This window comes from Gadus macrocephalus, chromosome 1 (assembly GCF_031168955.1).
Source record: "Gadus macrocephalus chromosome 1, ASM3116895v1".
Lineage (NCBI taxonomy): Eukaryota > Metazoa > Chordata > Actinopteri > Gadiformes > Gadidae > Gadus > Gadus macrocephalus.
Window position 1 is genome coordinate 26,160,829 of NC_082382.1, and position 23,686 is coordinate 26,184,514.

A 23,686-nucleotide genomic window follows, 5' to 3' on the forward strand; every position below is an offset into this window, starting at 1 on the left:
TCTCTGTGTTGTTGTCCATTGTCCACGAAAATCGTCGACGGAGAAATTTGACGTCGACGAATTTTTGACGTCGACACGTCGACGTCATCGACGCGTCGACGTCATCGACGCGTCGCTACAGCTCGGGTGTAGGGGGAGTCGGCTTTCGACTCCCCCTAGCGCATCTTGGTGGAAAAAATTAACATGCAAGTTTCTGCCGGTGAACCGCCGCCCACCCTCGCGGGACTCTCGGGTCTCGCGAAGCACCGAATTGCTTTACGGCACTACAGACCCACAAACACAGAACCGGCTCACCCAAGTAGCGAAGGGATTGTTACATTCATCATGGATCAGCCGATTAAAAAGAGACAGAGAAACCCATTGTCGGAGAGAGAAAAGGGCGACAGAGAGGCCAGACACGAGTAAACATTGGGCGAGCTTCTCAGGAATAGCGTGCACTGGAAGAAAAAGACTGCAAATCGGATGCCGACTTGCCATTGCCGTGATCCTATTCATAGTTTTCAGTCACGTGACTCACGCTGACCCTGGAGGGCAAAAAGCCGGTTCCAAGATGGCGGCTAACACTGGAAACGCTGGAGAACAACAACGCAAACCTGTAAATTTCCAAACGGTTTCAAGCCACGAATATTTAGATCATCTCTCCGAAGAAGAAAAGACCAGGGGTCTCATTTATAAAACTGTGCGTGGGATCGTTACTAAAAATTTGCGTACGCCCAGAAGCGAAGTTTTGCGTGCGCCAAAAAATATTCCGATTTATAAAACCCTGCGTACACACACCGTACGCAATCTTTGCTTTATAAATCACAGAGTGCCTACAAGTGTGCGCAGCTGAATCAGCTTCACGTGCCGCCCTGTAAACGCCCCTTTTTAACCATAAATGGTCAATGCAAATGACCTCATGAATTCGATCTGCATATAAAACAGACTTAGATGCAAGTATTATGTCTTGTCGGAAACAATCGCAGAAGTACTGAGAAAAGCAAAAAAGCGAAATTTCACGAGGTTGAAGTGGAAACACTTGTGGGTGAGATGAAGGCCCGAAAGGTAGTTTTGTTCGGCGGTCACGGGATTGGGATCGCCGACAACATAAAGCAGAGTGAGTGGCAACATGTTGCTGCAGCAGTGAACTGTCAGTGAAAGGAGCGCATAGTGCCAGAATTAAAAAAGACATAGCGTTAGGGTTAGGGTAAAGTGTGTTTCCATCTCCCATTTTGCGAATTTACTCTCTTTCGCATTTCTCAAAAACTACCTCAAGCGAGCGGATAAACTTTTTTGCGAATTACACGATTTTTATGCGAAATTTGGTGTTTCCATCACCGTTTACTGATTCGATACTTCAAAGTTAGCATAAAATCAGGGGGATGGAAACGCACCTAATGACGTGACAAAATCACAACTACGAAGGGGAACAATGGACCTATTAAAGAACGCTAGGGTAATGCTATAAATGTTACGAGACATGTAATGACGTCACGATTGCAACTCGGAAGGCTGGTGTCCGAGGCATCCGGAACACACCATAACCCCCACCTGGGAATGACAGGGTTAACCGTTTTATTTGGTCATGCGACTCGTAAACCCAATCACTCGCGAAGCACCCTGGGAGTCCGGGTTTTACTGGGTTTCATAGCTTTGCGTCAGTATATATATCTATGGCTCTGACATCCATTTAAAACTCCACCTCCCACAACACCCCGCGGCACAAGCGCTCTGTGACTTCCTCTGTGAACCCGACTGGACACTGAGAGAAATGTCTGTGTGGAGTGTAGCTGCTATACTAAACTAGCTAGGGACTTATATTGCTCAATGCAAATATACCTGGCAAGTCGGAAGAAATGACCTGCTAAAAAGCACATCGGTTCGAGTCTGTAGCGATCGGGCAATGGGCGCCAGCGCTCCTTATTAGCTGCTGGCTACTGGGCTAGCATGGTTTTATCAAATGTTAAACACATCATTCAGCCGTTTGACATCAGCTGAGCTGCTCTTTGCCGCTGTCATTTCGTATCGCAGATCGGCAGTAAACGTGAACAATGGAGGAAGTTGATAAGATTTTGATCCACGCACTCCGACAAAGCGGCACGTACGTATTCAACCGAGTGTCCATCCAACAGTAGCATTAGCCCGGCTGTAGCCTGGTGCTGAATGCATTGGAGTGGTGAATGGGCAACAGTACGGGATATAGTTATGAACATACGTGTGTGCCAGTCTTGATAACACCATCCACTCCCACCTATCGTTCATTCCCATGCCATTAACAAATGATTATGGTGTAACGTTATAGTCATGTGCTGAGGTCTCAAGCAATACCGTGTGTGTGTGTGCGCGTGTGCGCAGGCAGGCTAGGGGGTCACTTATTGTACTGTGTTTTCAGACACCTTATGATCTAGTTGTACCTTTCCGCCTTGCGTCCACAGAGAGGTGGCTGAAGACATTCAGAGTGTGAAACAGTTCACCAGCGAGCTGATCGTGGAGGCGGTGGTGCGATGTGTCCGGGTCATCAACCCCGCCCTGGGAGGGGGGCTGTCGCCGTCGCTGCCCCCCGGCATGTCTGCCCGCTTCCGGGTAGGGATGGGCTTGGCACAGGCCTGTCAGGTAAGAGTTCCAATGCTTAGAACTGGAACATTGGTCTTGACATTGGATTCTCTGATGTGGTCACGATATGGTGGTTTTACGTGAAGTCAGTGAGTAGATATTAATGCACGGGATGCATTATAATTTTGTTATAATCACATCGTGTTTGAGTGCAGTGTGAACAGATGCAAACGCATGAAGTCCAGTTTCTTTCTATAATCCCATCTTTAAAGTCCAGTGTTAGAACAGATGTGAACGCATGAGGTCCAGTCTCTTGCTATAATTAGATCAGGGCCCTCCAGAATGTGGAAGTGACTCATTATAACAACGGTCATGTGGTCAGTAATCTGCATGTTTTGTCATCTATATTTTAACCTTTAATTGCGTCAGGTATGTTCAATGAATACTGGAAGCAGTCACAACTATTTTATTGAAATCCCTTTCTTTGAATTCTGTGAGTCGGCTGAAACGGGTGTTAACTCGAGGTGTGTGTAAATCATTTAACCCCCTTGGGGGTTGGATGAATGGGTTTGGGATGAGTCTGTTGTAAACGTGGGATGGTTAAGGTTATGGTCTGATAGCAGTAGCTCCGGCTAGCATGAAGTCACGGTAGGCAGCATGTGGCATTCTCCTCACGGTACTTTTATTATACTCATTGACCATATCAAGCCAGGTCTCAACGACGCCATATTTATGATTGAGCATACATGCGTTCTAGAACATAGTTCGAGATTCCTGCCTACACCTAAAGTGGCAAATATCAAGGTGTAGAAAAGTAAAAAGCCCAATAAAACCCCCTGGCTTATGGGTTGTACAGTAGTCTCCATGCACGGCCCAGGTCCTCTGTGTTTTAGATCATGTGTTGGTCACATGCTGCTGCACTGACTGTCAGGCTCATTAGTGACGAGTGACTACGGTCTGTTTGGACCAAACACGATTTACCAGTAGCAACACCAAACTCATTCTGAAAGAAGTGCTCTCAAAAACGGTTCCTTTCCTGCTGCCACTGGTGGGAATTCAGACCTGTAGGTGGATTATAAAATCTATCTCTATCAGGCTCTTTACAATGGCCAACTATTAGGGGTGTGACGATACACTCAGCTCACGAGACGAGACACGATATTGGGTTCACGAGAACGAGACGAGACTTGATTTTAAGAAAACTACAATGACAAAATATATGACTGGACCAACAGACTTTTATTTAACCAAGTCGCGCATGCATTTTGAAATGTTTTATTATAACTCTTTACATGCATGAAATTGAAACTAAAACTAAAATTTATAAAAGTTAAATAAAAATAAATTAAATTAAATAATTCTCTTTTTTTCAAGTGCAAACAATATTATGCAAAACCAAATCAAAGTACCCAAAATGTACTTTGATTAAATGTATTCGTTTTCGCGGTTATTCAGCCTCTTCTTCTCCTCCGGAAAAACACGACCGCATTGCATTGTGGTATACGGGAGTAACATGTAGGCTACATCGTATGTACACTCAAATTTTGGGTATTTTAAGTGCACTATATAGTGCATGAAATCAACCACTGAGAATTCGAACACCACTACAAAATGGCGAGCACCCTATACAGTACACTATATCCGTGATAGGGAACGATTTTGAACACAGCTTATGGCTGCTTTCGATGCTTCCCCTGCTTCTCTTCCTCTTCTTTTCCTTCTCCTTCTTTAGGTTCTGGCAGGTAAGATGTAGCAAAGGCGCATTACTGCCCCCACAGGCGACAAATAGAAGTTTGGATAAATCACAAATCTCGCGAGACCGATTTTTAACGCGACGGGTAATATCGTCGAGTTTAATCTCGCGAGATCTCGTGGCACGAGATCTCGTCACACCCCTACTAACTATGCATTTTACTATTGTTCAAAGGATCTTTGGTTCCATTTAGGGCTGGGCGATTTTTTTGGTTTAATCGATTAATTTGCATTTTTTCTTTCCTACGGTTTGTGAAATGGCTGAACCGAAAAATCGCGATTTAAAAACAGTTCTAGACTCTTCCGATTTGTTTTGCTGAATAGACTCCGTAGTAGCCTCCTCTCTCACTTTCCAGAACGCGCGCAAAACTCAGCCTACTGCAATCACATTCACCTCGCCCCCGACAGACTTGGGGGAGAGCCGGGTCGATTGAAACACTTTTCAGTTAAACGTCTTTTGCAAAGATGACGTTATGTATACAAATAATTTGTGATCAACAACTCACATGTGTGTTCTCTTAGTTACAAGCAGTGGTGTAGTCTACGTGATACGCAGGTATACGCCGTATACCCACTAGGAACGCACCAGGATTTGCGTATACCCACTTAAAAATGTGCACGGATACGTATCAATCGTCTTGTGACAGATCTTTCACTTCTGTGTTTATTTTTCGGAAATATCGGTTGGGTATAACAGCAATAAAATACTTTAAGCAGGGGAAGTTATCTCCTACATTCACCATTCATAAAATTCCCGCTGTGCGCTCGCGCTCTGCCCTGTCTCTGTTACGAAGCGCGAAGCTGCCCCTGCATCTCTGCACGTTAGTTGGCGGGCCGAGCCCCTCCTTCTCGCGTGTGTGTGCGTGCGTGCGTGCGTGTGTGTGTGTGTGTGTGTCCAGTCCTCCCATATTAATGTGTAAACCACATAATAAGTAGTCAACAGAAGACAATGTTTTAATCCCACTTTATATCTCCTTGTTACTTTTAGATGAGAACCCCTGGCCAGCCTTTCAGACTGGGTGTCAGGCTAGGGAATTTAAAAACAGGCATCCTTGGTTAGAGTGGAGGGAAAAAAAGTTAGGTAAATGTCAGCCAACATACAGTTGGTATACACAATTGAAATTCATAATGTTAATCACTATGCAAATGAGAGTATAGCTAATTCATGGTCATTTTTAAGGTGCAGTAATTTCACACTTTTACACAATTAAATTACTGTATGGTATGTTAGATAACAACAGTAAGAGCTCAAATTAGAGCAATTTAAAGAGTGAAACATTAGTCTCCTGTCATCTCCTTCTCATGCACTGGTTAGCCATGGATGTAAACAGTTCATTCAATTATTCTGAGTAGATTTTGTCCTTGTTTAGCATGTGCTATTGCTACTATAGATATACAAAGGACAACTTGTCATTTTTGTGTTCTATTTGTTCATACTGTTATTAAAACTGATAAACCTACTCAGCTTTCCATGATTGTTGATAATCGTTATACTCTTAAATCAGCGGGTTGTAGACCCCTGCGTTGGTGAGTGTGGTGCGACACCCCATAAGCGCCACACACGTACATGGGTTTCAATGGAATTTGTTTGGAGAAAAACAGAAAAAAAAAAATGAGGTTTAAATCGAAAATCGTCCATTAGTTAGTTAAAAATCGAGATTTTATTTTTAGGCCAAATCGCCCAGCCCTAGTTCCATTATACAGGAATACAAATTGTCGCTCTGTGGTTAACAAGGGTGAGCCATGTGAGTTATGTGCTTCATACTAAAGGGAAGGTAGACCGGTTAACCTGGACTAGGTTAACCTGGACTAGGTAATCCTCGACTAGGTTAACCTGGACTAGGTAATCCTCGACTAGGTTAACTTGGACTAGGTAATCCTCGACTAGGTTAACCTGGACTAGGTAATCCTCGACTAGGTTAACCTGGACTAGGTAATCCTCGACTAGGTTAACCTGGACTAGGTAATCCTCGACTAGGTAATCCTGGACTAGGTAATCCTCGACTAGGTTAACCTGGACTAGGTTAACCTGGACTAGGTAATCCTCGACTAGGTAATCCTCGACTAGGTTAACCTGGACTAGGTAATCCTCGACTAGGTTAACCTGGACTAGGTAATCCTCGACTAGGTTAACCTGGACTAGGTAATCCTTGACTAGGTTAACCTGGACTAGGTAATCCTCGACTAGGTTAACCTGGACTAGGTAATCCTCGACTAGGTTAACCTGGACTAGGTAATCCTCGACTAGGTTAACCTGGACTAGGTAATCCTCGACTAGGTTAACCTGGACTAGGTAATCCTCGACTAGGTAAACCTGGACTAGGTGCCCCAAAGTGGAGAGGAACATTGACAGTGCACTGCTGTAAAATGTCTACAAGACATCCTGTGTCACTGAGAAGAAACGGAGGAAGCAGCAGCAGCCTCACACACTCAACACACACTAAAACTTCACCAACACACGGATATATGAAGACCTATAATATTCCTACTTAAAAAGACGCCTATGTATTGCCTGTTCAGTCCGTTTGACTATTAATCATAACTTAAAAATTTGTGCTGTCAAGCGATTAAAATATTTAATCGCGATTAATCGAATTAATGCCATAGTTAACTTGCGATTAATCGCTAGCAATTGCGATTAATCGCAATTCTTTTTTCTATGCTAAATATCCCTTGATTTCTTTGTCCCATTAATTGTTCTCATCTTAATGCTCTTATCAACATGGAGAAGTGCATCGGCTTGCCTTGTGCAAATGTTTTTTTATTGATAACAACATTGGCATATACTGATCAAAACAGGTGATACAAAAAAATGCCTATAGTGCAATTAAACGATGAACATACAAACATACTGCCTTGAACATAGCAGTCAGGCTATATACTGACTGCTGTTAAAATCGCCGTTAAAATCCGTTAAAATCGGTTTGCGTTAACGGCGTTAATATCGCGTTTAACTGACGGCACTACTTAAAATGCATCGCAAGGAAGACATAGAAAGAATTGGTTCAATCCAAAGGAAGTGGCTCCGAGGTGGTCCGCAGGCCTTCACAGTGCGCTGCTCTTCCAGGACCTGGGCTACAAGGGCGAGATCGGCTACCAGACCTTCCTGTACAGCAACGAGCCGGAGATCCGCGCCTTGCTCATGTTCCTGGTGGAGAAGCTGCCCAGAGAGAGCGCCGAGGCGTCGGATCAACCCGCAGGCCAGTCCAATACGCTGCATAGGACCCTCTTCATCACAGCATACAGACCCTCTTCATCACAATACACAGACCCTCTTCATCACAATACAAAACCTCTTCATCGAAGCAAACAGACCCTCTTCATCATAGCTCACAGACCCTCTTCATCACAATACAGACCCTCTTCATCACAGCTCACAGACCCTCTTCATCACAATACAAAACCTCTTCATCGAAGCAAACAGACCCTCTTCATCATAGCTCACAGACCCTCTTCATCACAATACAGACCCTCTTCATCACAGCTCACAGACCCTCTTCATCACATTACAGACCCTCTTCATCACATTACAGACCCTCTTCATCACAATACAGACCCTCTTCATCACAACAAAGACCCTCTTCATCACATTACAGACCCTCTTCATCACAACACAGTGTTTGTTATTGTAGTGTGGACATGTGACATGTATAAGAAGGAAGGACCACCTGGGCCAAAGTATCTTAAAGTTAGAACCGTGAATTAGCTTAATTTCTCCTGTGACCCTTCCAGGTAAATCAGTGGTGCTCCAGAGAGCTATTGCCGCTAAAATCAAAGCCCAACTCGCCCTCCCTTGGCTGCCCCACAACTGCAGGCTGCCTCTCCTTTGTAAAACACAGGTAACACTCCTTAATCAACAGCAGTATCGATCCCCAAAGAAAGACATCGGAATAACTATCAAAATGACTGAAAGCAACAACTCATAGCTATTAGTATTAACAGAAGTAACTGGTATTATCTTGGTGTCATCTGCTTTAGACTCTGAGCTCCGATTGGTTGCTGTTGTTTTCAGAGTGCTGGACCGTCCCGGAGTCTCCGAACTCAGCCGCTGAGTTTACCGTACAGCAACAAATCTACAGGGAGGGCGTCATCCAAAGGTAGGCCGCCATGGCTGTTTGAGCACATAAAGAGAAAGAGGTGTGGGGGCATGAAGTTTGGAGGGGGGGGGGACTCCCAGCTGCAAGGTTCCCAGCTTACTTGTTGGCATCCTAAAGGAGGATGCTTCACCATTATATTTATTAGGGATGCACCGAAATGAAAATTCTTGGCCGAAACCGAAACCGAATATACTGAAACAGTTGGCCGAAAGCCGAAACCGAATACCAAAATGTGGCTTTTGCCGTTTTTCATTCATTTTGCTTTAATCTTTCACCATTGCATAAATCAAGCAATTAAATGTCCTTTATAAACTTTTTTGTCTTGCTTTTTAATAAAAAAAATCAGTTTGCAAATTTGATACAAAATATTTATTTAATACTGAACGTTTTCTAACATTCCAGCAGACCTTATAGCAAGAATTTAAGAACAATGTACCTTTAAATAAATGAGTAAAACATTATTATTTTTTTTATAAAAAAAGGAAATGTTCGGTGTATTATTTTCAGCCTTTTTACTCCTTCGTCCGAAACCGAACATTATGTTTTGGGCCATTTTCGGCCGAACATTTTCGGTGGCCGAATATTCGGTGCATCCCTAATATTTATAGTTTCAGACTGACCACTTTTCCATTCTTCCTGTTCCTGTTTGCTGCTGTATTGTTACGGTCTAGTTACTTAAAACAGAAACGCCTTCCATTTTCTGCTGGTGTTTTCTCTCAAAATAATATCAACCTTTTTCCTGTTCTCCCGTTCCCGCCAATCAGCATCGAGGGAGTACCAGAGGGACGTGCTCCTGCCCGTCACAGCTCAGCCCCCCCACCAGGGGGCGCTGGTGGCGTCCCTGCTGGAGCAGCACACGGCCGAGCTCAGCGCTGCCCAGGAGTGGGACAGCGAGTGGAACAGCCAGGGGCTGCTGTCACGCCTCACGCCGGAGGTACAACCCCCCCAAACCCTCACAGCCAGCCCCCCCCCAACCCTAACAGCCCCCCCCCAAACCCTAACAGCCAGCCCCCCCCCAACCCTAACAGCCAGCCCCCCCCCCCCCCAACCCTAACAGCCAGCCCCCCCCCCCCCCAACCCTAACAGCCAGCCCCCCCCCCAACCCTAACAGCCCCCCCCCAAACCCTAACAGCCAGCCCCCCCCCCCCCAAACCCTCACAGCCAGCCCCCCCCCAACCCTAACAGCCCCCCCCCAAACCCTAACAGCCAGCCCCCCCCCCCCCAACCCTAACAGCCAGCCCCCCCCCCCCCAACCCTCACAGCCAGCCCCCCCCCAACCCTAACAGCCAGCCCCCCCCCAACCCTAACAGCCAGCCCCCCCCCCCCCAACCCTAACAGCCAGCCCCCCCCCCCCCCAACCCTAACAGCCAGCCCCCCCCCCCAACCCTAACAGCCAGCCCCCCCCCCCCCAACCCTAACAGCCAGCCCCCCCCCCCCCCCAACCCTCACAGCCAGCCCCCCCCCCCCCAACCCTAACAGCCAGCCCCCCCCCCCCCCCCCCCAACCCTAACAGCCAGCCCCCCCCCCCCCAACCCTAACAGCCAGCCCCCCCCCCCCCCCCCAACCCTAACAGCCAGCCCCCCCCCCCCCAACCCTAACAGCCCCCCCCCCCCCCAACCCTAACAGCCAGCCCCCCCCCCCCAACCCTAACAGCCAGCCCCCCCCCCCCCCCCAACCCTAACAGCCAGCCCCCCCCCCCCCCCCCAACCCTAACAGCCAGCCCCCCCCCCCCCAACCCTAACAGCCAGCCCCCCCCCCCCAACCCTAACAGCCAGCCCCCCCCCCCCCCAACCCTAACAGCCAGCCCCCCCCCCCCCAAACCCTAACAGCCAGCCCCCCCCCCCCCCCCCCAACCCTAACAGCCAGCCCCCCCCCCCCCCCCCCCCCAACCCTAACAGCCAGCCCCCCCCCCCCCCCAAACCCTAACAGCCAGCCCCCCCCCCCAAGCCTAACAGCCAGCCCCCCCCCCCCCCCCCAACCCTAACAGCCAGCCCCCCCCCCAACCCTAACAGCCAGCCCCCCCCCCCCCCCCCCCAACCCTAACAGCCAGCCCCCCCCCCCCCCAAACCCTAACAGCCAGCCCCCCCCCCCAACCCTAACAGCCAGCCCCCCCCCCCCCCCCAACCCTCACAGCCAGCCCCCCCCCCCCCCCCAACCCTAACAGCCAGCCCCCCCCCCCCCCCCCCCAACCCTCACAGCCAGCCCCCCCCCCCCCCCCAACCCTAACAGCCAGCCCCCCCCCCCCCAACCCTAACAGCCAGCCCTAACGTAACATTCCGTTCGCTACGGACGCTGGATCTGCGCTTCATATCCAGGACCATTCACACGCCAGAGTAAAGCATAAAGACGGAGAGGAACTTCCATAAAGTTGGAAATAAATTGGCAGATTCAGAGTTTGTGGTTCAATAGATCATCAGTGAAACATCGTTGCGTCACAATTGAGTGTAGTAACCTAGAGACCAGCTACAACATTGTTTTCATCCAAACGCGCCGTCTTTAGCGAACGGTGAATGCATTGGCTTCTATGAGCTGTCGCTGTCAGCCGCGAGCTTGGGGACCGTCTGCAAAGTGCAAAACTGAAAACGACCACAATGGTCAAATAAATTTCAATAGCGTCGCCATTATTGACTCTAGAGAGAAAAATATATCTTCTTATTTTTGAGGATTTTGTATTTAGGAACAATTTCAAGAGCGTTGCCATTGTTGACTAGAGTCCCAAAACGTTTTCCATACAGGCATGGGCTATTTATGGTCTTACTGCAACCTTTTAGTTTGCAGTAACTGCTTATTTTTTACAAAAATATCAATATACATTTTTTTTTAGCAACAATTTCGGTAGCGTCGCCATTATTGACTCTAGAGCCCCAAAACTTGTTCATTAGAGGCATGGCTTCTTTATGGTCCTACTACAACATTTGTGATGGGGAGAAGGGGAAGATGCATTGGTATTAGGCACAGACCTTTTCGATTGTTGTAGTATTTGTGTTATGTGATTTTACTGTGGTTGTTGGTATAATATATTTTTTGTCAAATAATTGTTTTAAAGATTATACTTATTATGTTCAATCCTCCATATTTCCCCTGCTCATTACTGAGCACAAATGTACTGTATGTACCCTTCTGGTGCCGGCAGACACGTAGAAATCTCCTGGCAGGGTGCGCTTTGCGACCACACAAAAAGATTGAGCTGAAAAATAACAATTTCACCTCCGCTGCTGCAACTCCATCCTAGGGGAAACACTGAACCCCAACCCTATAATGCAGCAAAGCGTTACCCTAACACTCTGTCGGGGTTAGGGTTATTAACCCCAACCCTATAATGCAGCAAAGCGTTTCTCTAACCTCTCTGTCGGGGTTAGTGTTAGGGTTATTCCCTAACCTCTCGGTCGGGGTTAGGGTTATTCCCTAACCTCTCGGTCGGGGTTAGGGTTAGGGTTATTCTCTAACCTCTCTGTCAGGGTTAGGGTTAGGGTTATTCCCTAACCTCTCTGTCGCGGTTAGGGTTAGGGTTAGGGTTATTCCCTAACCTCTCGGTCGGGGTTAGGGTTATTCCCTAACCTCTCGGTCGGGGTTAGGGTTAGGGTTATTCCCTAACCTCTCGGTCGGGGTTAGGGTTATTCCCTAACCTCTCTGTCGGGGTTAGTGTTAGGGTTATTCCCTAACCTCTCGGTCGGGGTTAGTGTTAGGGTTATTCCCTAACCTCTCTGTCGGGGTTAGGGTTAGGGTTATTCCCTAACCTCTCTGTCGGGGTTAGGGTTAGGGTTAATCCCTAACCTCTCTGTCGGGGTTAGGGTTAGGGTTAGGGTTATTCCCTAACCTCTCGGTCGGGGTTAGGGTTAGGGTTAATCCCTAACCTCTCTGTCGGGGTTAGGGTTAGGGTTATTCCCTAACCTCTCTGTCGGGGTTAGGGTTAGGGTTATTCCCTAACCTCTCGGTCGGGGTTAGGGTTAGGGTTAGGGTTATTCCCTAACCTCTCGGTCGGGGTTAGGGTTATTCCCTAACCTCTCTGTCGGGGTTAGGGTTAGGGTTATTCCCTAACCTCTCTGTCGGGGGTTAGGGTTAGGGTTATTCCCTAACCTCTTGGTCGGGGTTAGGGTTAGGGTTAATCCCTAACCTCTCTGTACTCCTCCAGGAGTACCGCTCCAGAAAGGCGGCCCGCCTGCAGAAGCGGATCCAGGAGCAGCTGAGCTCGGCGCCCGGCACTCCGTCCCCGGGCTCCGGCGGGGCGGGCTCCGGGGGGGCGGGCTCCGACCTGGCCCAGCTGCTGCTCTCCTTCCAGGGTGCGGGCCCCGGGGACCTGCTGCCTAAGGGGACCCACTTCACCCACACCCAGAAGTTCACCTTCACACAGGTGAGTCCCACACACAGGTGAGTCCCACACACAGGTGAGTCCCACACACAGGTGAGTCCCACACACAGGAAGCGCACACGCACAGTCAACTCAACGAACCTGAACCTACATACGGAATGCAGTAACCTAGCATCAAGCAGCCCTGAGGTGTGGAGTGAGCTATAGCAACGATATCGGCATGAATTCTTCTTTACTGGGCTACTTTTGTACGAAGAACCCATTTTTGAATTGAACACGTTGCAAGAAAATATATGCATCGGTACTGGACCTGGTTGGTTTTGCAGGTGTAATTCTAGTGTGTCAGGAAGGCTAATTGGCTTGCAAATCCCAGGCTGTGTTTTTTATGTCTTTATTCTGCTTTAAACGAGCTTCTGGTTACCCAGAGCATGCATATTCAGTTTGTTGAGGCCGTGTACTGTTCGACAGTCGTGCATCCAATATGATCAAGTCAAAGTTCAGTCAGATCAGTTCAATAAAGACATAAGAATATAATATAACGTAAGCAGGGCTCACGGTTGGAGTGAAGAATAATACAATTTCTCTTCAGCCATTAAGGATCTACAGAATCCTGAACAAGATTAAAAATACATCATTAATTAATGTTTCTGGTCACCCCCGGGCTCAGTAGGGTTCTGTAACCGGATGCACAATGTCAAATGCAAAGGTGTGTGTGTGTGTGTGTGTGTGTGTGTGTGTGTGTGTGTGTGTGTGTGTGTGTGTGTGTGTGTGTGTGTGTGTGTGTGTGTGTGGTGACGTAGACTCTACTGCTTGTAGCCAGCCCCCCCCCGTGACGTAGACTCTACTGCGTGTAGCCAGCCCCCCCCTGTGACGTAGACTCTACTGCGTGTAGCCAGTCCCCCGCTGTGACGTAGACTCTACTGCGTGTAGCCAGCCCCCCCCCTGTGACGTAGACTCTACTGCGTGTAGCCAGCCCCCCGCTGTGACGCTGCAGTAATCCCGGTCTGCAACGCGGCGCTCTAGGACCCGGGGCTGCTGGTGGAGCAGATGGCGGCGGTGGCCAGCTCCATGCCCCTGGGGGGCCAGTCGGAGGGAGAGCTGCGGGCCCACCAGCAGGCGGAGCTGGGGGAGCTGGAGGAGCGGCTCCAGCAGGTGGCGCTGGGCAGCGAGCGGCTCAGCGACCGCATGAAGCAGATGAACCTCGGCGTGGCGCAGGTGAGACCTCCCCTCCAGGACCTCCCCTCCAGGACCTCCCCTGACCTCCACGACCTCCACTGACCTCCAGGACCTCACCTCCAGGACCTCCCCCGACCTCCCCTCCAGGACCTCCCCTGACCTCCACAACCTCCAGGACCTCCCCCGACTTCCCCCAACCTCCCCTCAACGACCTCCACCGACCTCCCCTCCACGACCTCCCCTTCACTGACCTCCACCCCTCCACCGACCTCCACCGACCTCCCCTCCAGGACCTACACTGACCTCCACCGACCTCCCCTCCAGGACCTCCACCGACCTCCCCTCCAGGACCTCCAACGACCTCCACCGACCTCCACAACCTCCCCTCCCCGACCTCCCTTCCAGGACCTCCACTGACCTCCACCGACCTCTAGGACCTCCACTGACCTCCCCCGACCTCCCCTTCAGGACCTCCCCCAACCTCCACCGACCTCCCCTGACCTCCCCGACCTCCACTGACCTCCCCTCCAGGACCTCCCCCGACCTCCACTGACCGCCCCTCCACTGACCTCCACGACCTCCCCTCCAACGACCTCCAGGACCTCCACCTAGGACACTGTTGTGCTCTGAGATCGGGTCTCCAGCAGATTGTACTCTTGGATAGCAAAGCGCCTTCAGGGCCCACGAATAGGGCCGGCCGTGTTGTGGTGTGGTGATCATTCAGATGTGGAGAATATCTTGGAGACAGATGGACACAATGTAGAGTGGGCAGTATCACATTGGAAACTGCACTCTATGGAATTATAGAGCAGACTGGTCTGCTCTATAATTCACACTTTTTAGACTCCGGTCTAAAAAGTGAATTTGGTATCTAGATTCAATATCTAGAAAGAGTGCTGCAATAGTACGGTGGAACGCAGAGAAAATGTTCAACATGGTGATAGCCAGATGGATAGGTAGCGACATCATCATACCCAACTTGCAACCCTAGCCCTATCCCTCATTACCTCAACCCTAACCCTATCCCTCATGACCTCAACCCTAACCCTATCCCTCATGACCTCAACCCTAACCCTATCCCTCATGACCTCAACCCTAACCCTATCCCTCATGACCTCAACCCTAGCCCTATCCCTCATGGCCTCAACCCTAACCCTATCCCTCATGGCCTCAACCCTAGCCCTATCCCTCATGACCCTAACCCTATCCCTCATTACCTCAACCCTAACCCTATCCCTCATGACCTCAACCCTAGCCCTATCCCTCATGACCTCAACCCTAACCCTATCCCTCATGACCCTAACCCTATCCCTCATGACCTCAACCCTAACCCTATCCCTCATGGCCTCAACCCTAGCCCTATCCCTCATGACCTCAACCCTAACCCTATCCCTCATGACCTCAACCCTAACCCTATCCCTCATGACCCTAACCCTATCCCTCATGACCTCAACCCTAACCCTATCCCTCATGACCTCAACCCTAACCCTATCCCTCATGACCTCAACCCTAACCCTATCCCTCATGACCCTAACCCTATCCCTCATGACCTCAACCCTAACCCTATCCCTCATTACCTCAACCCTAACCCTATCCCTCATGACCTCAACCCTAACCCTATCCCTCATGGCCTCAACCCTAGCCCTATCCCTCATGGCCTCAACCCTAGCCCTATCCCTCATGACCTCAACCCTAACCCTATCCCTCATGACCTCAACCCTAACCCTATCCCTCATGGCCTCAACCCTAGCCCTATCCCTCATGACCTCAACCCTAACCCTATCCCTCATGGCCTCAACCCTAGCCCTATCCCTCATGGCCTCAACCCTAGCCCTATCCCTCATGACCTCAACCCTAACCCTATCCCTCATGGCCTCAACCCTAGCCCTATCCCTCATGACCCTAACCCTATCCCTCATTACCTCAACCCTAGCCCTATCCCTCATGACCCTAACCCTATCCCTCATGACCTCAACCCTAGCCCTATCCCTCATGACCTCAACCCTAACCCTATCCCTCATGACCTCAACCCTAACCCTATCCCTCATGGCCTCAACCCTAGCCCTATCCCTCATGACCCTAACCCTATCCCTCATGACCTCAACCCTAGCCCTATCCCTCATGACCTCAACCCTAACCCTATCCCTCATGGCCTCAACCCTAGCCCTATCCCCCATGACCCTAACCCTATCCCTCATGACCTCAACCCTATCCCTCATGACCTCAACCCTAACCCTATCCCTCATGACCTCAACCCTAACCCTATCCCTCATGACCTCAACCCTAACCCTATCCCTCATGACCTCAACCCTAACCTTATCCCTCATGACCTCAACCCTAACCCTATCCCTCATGACCTCAACCCTAACCCTATCCCTCATGACCTCAACCCTAACCCTATCCCTCATGACCTCAACCCTATCCCTCATGACCTCAACCCTAACCCTATCCCTCATGACCTCAACCCTAACCCAGGTGACCCCTAGCCCTCATGACCCTAACCTAGGTGACCCCTAACCCAGGTGACCCCTAACCCTCATGACCCTAACCCAGGTGACCCCCTTACCCAGGTGACCCCTAACCCAGGTGACCCCTAACCCAGGTGACCCCTAACCCAGGTGACCCCTAACCCTAACCCAGGTGACCCCTAACCCAGGTGACCCCTAACCCAGGTGACCCCTAACCCTAACCCAGGTGACCCCTAACCCAGGTGACCCCTAACCCAGGTGACCCCTAACCCAGGTGACCCCTAGCCCTCATAACCCTAACCCTAACCCAGGTGACCCCTAACCCAGGTGACCCCTAACCCAGGTGACCCCTAGCCCTCATGACCCTAACCCAGGTGACCCCTAACCCAGGTGACCCTAACCCAGGTGACCCCTAGCCCTCATAACCCTAACCCTATCCCAGGTGACCCCTAACCCAGGTCACCCTAACCCAAACCCAGGTGACCCCTAGGCCTCACAACCCTAACCCAGGTAACCCCTAACCCAGGTAACCCTAACCCAGGTGACCCCTAACCCTCATGACCCTAACCCTAACCCAGGTGACCCCTAACCCAGGTGACCCCTAGCCCTCATGACCCTAACCCTAACCCAGGTGACCCCTAGCCCTCATGACCCTAACCCTAACCCAGGTGACCCATGAGCTGAAGGAGCGGGAGCGGGCCAACCAGGAGAAGGAGGACAGCCTGCAGGTGAAGAGGCAGACGGTGGAGCTGCTGCCCGACGCCCACAACAACCTGGCAAAGCTCCAGGTGAGACGGCGGGTGTTCCCCTTCTCCGTCACCCATACTGGGTTTCCATGGGTACTGGGGCTTTTGGACACCATTACCTGGGTTTCACTTCCGAAACGGAATCTATCTTTAGTGTTTTCGGGGCTTCACCCTGATGATAAACATTGTTTGCCCTTCCAAACCGAACATAGCTTTGATCAGGTTTTCTGAGAGTGTCCAATGAGTTTGTTAAGATACATACAAACTGAGCTGTGATGGCCCCAATGTATTATATATGAATACTAATGTTGTATTTGAATTAAAGTACTATTAAATACGAAGACTCATATCAATGTGTTACTAATTATGAACCAGTCACCCATCCTTGTGTCTGGCCCCCAGACGCTGGTGGAGGCGAGTGCTAAGCGTCTGGTGGGCCTGGCCGCCCAGTGGGAGAACCACCGCGACCCACTCATCCAGGAGCACCGCCGACTCAAGGAGCTCTGCACCAATCAGGATGTGAGTCACCCTCCCGTCTGCATAGAGGACCTCTTATCGACGCTGCTAATGTTATGCACTGGGTTAGGGTTATGTACTGTACTGGGACCCAGTACATAACTGGGTCTCCCCAAAACCCGACGTCTATAGTCTAACCTGTACTGGGTTCAATCCCCGATGTCTATAGTCTAACCTGTACTGGGTTCAATCCCCGATGTCTATAGTCTAACCTGTACTGGGTTCAATCCCCGATGTCTATAGTCTAACCTGTACTGGGTTCAATCCACAATGTCTATAGTCTAACCTGTACTGGGTTCAATCCCCGGCGTCTATTGTCTAACCTGTTAGCCTATTCCTGAGCAGGAGGGAGATCTATACTCCTACCCCTTACATTCAATGTCAGTTGCTTTGGATAGAAGCGTCCGCTGTTAGTAGGTGGTTTTAGTAACGAGGCCATGATTCATTCCAGCCGGATCCGTTTCATGCTTTATTCCACTCACTGGTGGAGTCCTCGGATCCGTTTCATGCTTTATTCCACTCACTGGTGGAGTCCTCGGATCCGTTTCATGCTTTATTCCACTCACTGGTGGAGTCCTCTGATCCGTTTCATGCTTTATTCCACTCACTGGTGGAGTCCTCTGATCCGTTTCATGCTTTATTCCACTCACTGGTGGAGTCCTCGGATCCGTTTCATGCTTTATTCCACTCACTGGTGGAGTCCTCGGTTCCGTTTCATGCTCTATTCCACCCACAGGTGGAGTCCTCGAGGCAGCTCTCTGAGATCAAGGACCTTCACGAGAAGATCAGGGAGACTGCAGAGAAGGCCAAGAAGAAGGAGTCCGTCTACAAGCAGCTGGTGAGGTTCAGAGCTATTTGTAGCATTTAGGAAGCTAGGAAGGTGCTAGGAAGGAACAGATATTGTGGCAGTTAGGACGCTAGGAAGGAACAGATATTGCGGCCCTTAACACGCTAGGAAGGAACAGATATTGTGGCCCTTAAGACGCTAGGAAGGAACAGATATTGTGCCAGTAAGGAAGCTAGGAAGGACCAGAGCTAATAGCCGTTAGGAAGCTAGGAAGGAACAGAGCTAGTAGCCGTTGGGAAGCTAGCAAGGAACAGAGCTAGTAGCCGCTAGGAAGCTAGGAAGGAACAGAGCTAGTTGCCGCTAGGAAGGAACAGAGCTAATAGCCGTTAGGAAGCTAGGAAGGAACAGAGCTAGTAGCCGCTAGGAAGCTAGGAAGGAACAGAGCTTCGCCAGGAGTTCTAAAAGAAGGTGTCAACCTAATTGCTTGCCAAGAAAACATGGCTTTGAGTTCCCCTTTGGTTAGAAAAGCTTCAAGAGTCACTAATACTGAAGTGGTAGTAAACCTAAGGAGCTCTGGCTCACCTGTCTGTGGCTCACCTGTCTGTGGTCTACCTGTATACGGTCAAACTGTCTGTGGTTTACCTGTCTGTGGCTCACCCTGTCTGTGGCTCACCCTGTCTGTGGCTCACCCTGTCTGTGGCTCACCCTGTCTGTGGCTCACCCTGTCTGTGGTCTACCTGTCTGTGGTCTACCTGTCTGTGGCTCACCCTGTCTGTTGCTCACCCTGTCTGTGGCTCAACCTGTCTGTGGCTCACCCTGTCTGTGGCTCACCCTGTCTGTGGCTCACCCTGTCTGTGGCTCACCCTGTCTGTGGCTCACCCTGTCTGTGGCTCACTCTGTCTGTGGCTCACTCTGTCTGTGGCTCACCCTGTCTGTGGCTCACCCTGTCTGGTCTACCTGTCTGTGGCTCACCCTGTCTGTGGCTCACCCTGTCCGTGGTCTACCTGTCTGTGGCTCACCCTGTCTGTGGCTCACCCTGTCCGTGGTCTACCTGTCCGTGGCTCACCCTGTCTGATCTACCTGTCTGTGGCTCACCCTGTCCGTGGTCTACCTGTCTGTGGCTCACCTGTTTGTATTCCCCACCAGATCTCTGAGCTGGAGAACCTTCCTAAGGACGTCTCCCGCTCGGCCTACACGCTGAGGATCCTGGAGATCGTTGGCAACATCAAGAAGCAGAAGGAGGAGATCACCAAGGTGAGGCTGAGGGGCCGAACCGCCAGGCCAAGAGCCTCAGGATAGGTTCAAGGGTTACCTTCAACAGGTAGGGTGGCACAATGAGTCCCAGGCCGTCGTCAGGGCCGTTACGTGTGTGTGTGTGTGTGTGTGTGTGTGTGTGTGTGTGTGTGTGTGTGTGTGCGTGTGCGTGCGTGCGCAACGATGACCAACAGCCTTTGAGACCTGTGCCAAGGTGCAGCACTGCGTGTATGAGTGATGGAGTGGGGGCTATTTGGCCCTCTGTTATTAGGAGCTCTGGAGAGGAGCTGGTCACTTTTTATTAAGATGTTGAGCTGTTGATGAATGACAACACTGTTCTTTTGGTTAATTAGTGAATGGTAAGTCAACAGCTTTTATATTGTTCTTTCCTCAAAGTGCTTTACAGCTAATGCCTCACATTCACCCATTCCTACACCCATTCATAAGTCACCCATTCATAAGTCACCCATTCATAAGTCACCCATTCATAAGTCACCCATTCATAAGTCACCCATTCATAAGTCACCCATTCATAAGTCACCCATTCATAAGTCACCCATTCATAAGTCACCCATTCATAAACCAACGGTGGTTCCAACCACGCCCCGGAACAGGCAGATGGGTGGGAGCAGTTTGGTCTTTGGTGTCCTGCTCGGGGGGGGGGGGGGGAGACACCGGGGCGCTACGCTACGCTACGCTAGGGTTAGGGTTAGGGTTAGGGCGGGGGGGCAGCCAGCCCGCCCCAGGGCCTGAGTCACTGCGCTCCATTGAACGGTGTCTCACTGGTTAATGTAGACGGTCACTGGTGGTCACTAATATACGGTTCTTTGTATCTGGTCGAGGATAGATTTTGTCGGACACCAAGGAGTTGCAGAAGGAGATCAACAATCTGACGGGAAAACTGGACAGGACGTTTGCTGTCACCGATGAGCTGGTCTTCAAGGTGAGAAGATCAGTCCTGTGCCTAACCGTGGCAGTGAGCCATTAACACTGACGGGCGTTGGCGGGTTGGTTCCCACTGGGACCACCACGCTAAGGATCTATGCTCATAGGGGTATTGTTTGCTCTGGCTCTTTAGTTGTTGACGGCAACAAGTTCTTCATCGAATAGTATTGTGGCCCAAATGCAAATAATGCTGATATTTTCTAGAGATCATTCCAGTCCCTCTCTGGTTTGTTTTCAGATCATAAGGTTGAACGATGCGTCAGTTTGTCCGGTTGCTGAGGTCCAAAGACCCTGAAGCCTAATCCAGCCTAATTTACCAGACCTTACTTAGAACGCTCCAAAATCAAACTCCACTTCGGGACGCAGAACCATGAATGAAATCATGGGTAGAGTCGACGCACGCTGTCTGTTCAATGGGAATGTGTGACTGAACCGTAGCCCAGTGCAGCGTTGGGTTATGTGAATGTGGAACTGAACCGTAGCCCAGTGCAGCGTTGGGTTATGTGAATGTGTAACTGAACCGTAGCCCAGTGCAGCGTTGGGTTATGTGAATGTGTGATTGAACCGTAGCCCAGTGCAGCGTTGGGTTATGTGAATGTGTAACTGAACCGTAGCCCAGTGCAGCGTTGGGTTATGTGTTCTTATACAGCCCGGCTCCACTGGGACTGAAGGAGCTCCCTTCCGATATTCGGACCGCAGAGTCGCTCACCAGCTTCAGCAAAAGACTCAAAGCTCACCTGTTCAGAGTTCACCTGGACTCTGCATAGCCACCCTAACTCAAAGCTCACCTGTTCAGAGCTCACCTGTTCAGAGCTCACCTGTTCAGAGCTCACCTGTTCAGAGCTCACCTGTTCAGAGCTCACCTGTTCAGAGCTCACCTGTTCGTCATATGTATGTCATACTTAGTTATAGTACTTAGTTGTGTAGCAACTTATCCTAGCTATCTGTGTTGTATACAGGGAATGGGACAACCTAGTGATTGTTAGTACTTGGTTCTATGAACATCCTTACTGTACCGACAGTGATGTATTGTTTCACTTTCTTATGACTAATGTACTTATTGTAAGTCCCTTTTGGATAAAAGCGTCTGCTGACTGTAAATGGTCAGAGACTTTTTAATCCGATTCATGTCTAAATGATGAACTACTAATGATGAACTAATACACATTTTGCTCCCAAATTTCCCCAGGATGCCAAAAAAGATGAATCCGTCCGAAAATCCTACAAGTACCTGGCTGCACTGCACGAAGTAAGACTGATTCTCCTTCCATGCTTTTATAAAACACGTCCACACTAAGCTGGACTCAGAACCCTGTCCCCCCCCACAGAACTGCAGCCAGCTGATACAGACCATTGAAGACACCGGGACAATACTGAGGGAGATCCGGGATTTAGAAGAGCAGGTAACGCTCCACAACGCTCACTCTTCCCTCCCAAAGCACTAGAGATTCTAGAATCCAATAATAACCAATGGGATTACATCGCGCCTAAACCCTACTAGGATACTAGAACTCAACAATGACCAATACGATTACTTCCCGCCTAAATCCTACGTCTAGAACACAAAAATGACGGATATAATGATTTGGTTTCATCCGACTAAATGGAAACCTTCCCTGTTCAGATTGAGACGGAGAGCGGCAACAAGACGGTGGCCAACCTGGAGAGGATCCTGGCGGACTACAAGGCCGTCCGAGAGGAGAACTCTGCTCTGGTGTCCAAAGTGAGAGAAGGTTGACGGCTCACTGCTCCCCTTGCCCCCGGCCGGCGCCTACAGGTTAACCCGAAGCTGTGCCCACGGTAGAGATGGGACAGAGCTACCGCCCTGTTGTGGACTCAGCCAGGACGGGTTAGGGTTAACTCAACCAGGACGGGTTAGGGTTAACTCAGCCAGGACGGGTTAGGGTTAGGGTTAACTCAACCAGGACGGGTTAGGGTTAGGGTTAACTCAACCAGGACGGGTTGGGGTTAGGGTTAACTCAACCAGGACGGGTTGGGGTTAGGGTTAACTCAACCAGGACGGGTTGGGGTTAGGGTCAACTCAACCAGGACAGTAGCTCGACCTCGCAGCACTAAAGGCATTTTTTCTGGAGAAGCAAGATACTTTTTTTTTTTTTTTTGGTATTCTGGAAAATGAGACTTTATATTTTCAAATAAACATTCCCACGGTGGCCAGAGACAACGACCACGACTTTTGTGTTTTCACACGGATGTCATGTGGACTGCCACAGTACTTCTCCGGGAAGGGTCGGCACGACCGGGTTTTTTATTTCCATACCTTCTTGTGAGACGCCGGGCAACACGCAGATACCCTGTGAGGTTTTTTCTACTTCTAAGAGTTTCTACTTTCACTCGATTCTGTGGGCTGCGCTCTTCTGTAGTGTCCCTGGTGGTGGAACATTTCTTCTGATCTTGAGCTATTTACAGCAATCATTCCCACTAATCTACATTAAGCACTAATGAGAATCATGTTGCAGTTTTTGTGTTATCATTTTGCACCGGTAAAGTGTATGACATTTTGATTTGAGTCATTCATACCTTTAATATATATTGCTTGACTTAAATCATCAAACTGCTTCTCATATGGTATGTCATATACTATTAAAAAGCCTTAAAAATGTTTGTTGCCAATAATTTAAAAAAATATGAAATTCTAGGAATTCATAGACTTAATGTCCAATGCATTCTATGTATTTTTCTTCTACATTGATGCATTTTATTTTATTCACTGCAGTGGTCTTACACATGGTAATGTAACCCTTCATTTAGTTTAGTTTGTTACTGTCATAGAACTAACAAGAATGTATTGCTTTTATTTGCAGTCTTTTATTCAGTAATGGAACCCATTTGTAGTTTATTTTATATAGTTCATGCTGCCTTGAAAGCAAAACGCTGCTTAAAGTATTTTGTCTTTGGAACCATGCTCTGACTTCTCCTTGTCCTATATGCTGGAGAAGAGATCGTCTGTCCTCAGATTCAAGGTGGACTAATGTCCATCAAATGATTTATATGAATAAAACTGATAGAAATCAATGGCTGAAGTGACTGAATTACCCTTTAAACGTGTGTGACTTGGCATAAAAATAATCATTCATATGCCAAGT

General features: G+C 49.5%; 1 protein-coding gene across 1 annotated transcript; it reads left to right on the forward strand.

Annotated features, from left to right (window-relative positions):
• The first annotated feature begins 1,701 nt into the window (after positions 1-1,701).
• ccdc22 (coiled-coil domain containing 22) lies at positions 1,702-23,615 on the forward strand. The gene is made up of 16 exons (XM_060054533.1): positions 1,702-2,080; positions 2,415-2,592; positions 7,352-7,484; positions 8,017-8,123; positions 8,297-8,381; positions 9,146-9,315; positions 12,514-12,732; positions 13,714-13,905; positions 17,003-17,122; positions 17,483-17,599; positions 18,333-18,434; positions 19,530-19,637; positions 20,485-20,580; positions 21,772-21,831; positions 21,911-21,985; positions 22,207-23,615. The coding sequence occupies exons 1-16, from the start codon at positions 2,031-2,033 to the stop codon at positions 22,318-22,320; spliced, it is 1,926 nt and encodes a 641-aa protein (XP_059910516.1). The 5' UTR covers positions 1,702-2,030; the 3' UTR covers positions 22,321-23,615.
• The last annotated feature ends 71 nt before the right edge of the window (positions 23,616-23,686 follow it).

Coding starts and splice junctions, on each gene's coding strand:
- ccdc22 (XM_060054533.1), top strand. CDS start 2,031: ATGGAGGAAGTTGATAAGATTTTGATCCACGCACTCCGACAAAGCGGC. Junction 17,123..17,482: donor ACAACCTGGCAAAGCTCCAG/GTGAGACGGCGG, acceptor TCTGGCCCCCAG/ACGCTGGTGGAGGCGAGTGC. Junction 21,986..22,206: donor TCCGGGATTTAGAAGAGCAG/GTAACGCTCCAC, acceptor TTCCCTGTTCAG/ATTGAGACGGAGAGCGGCAA.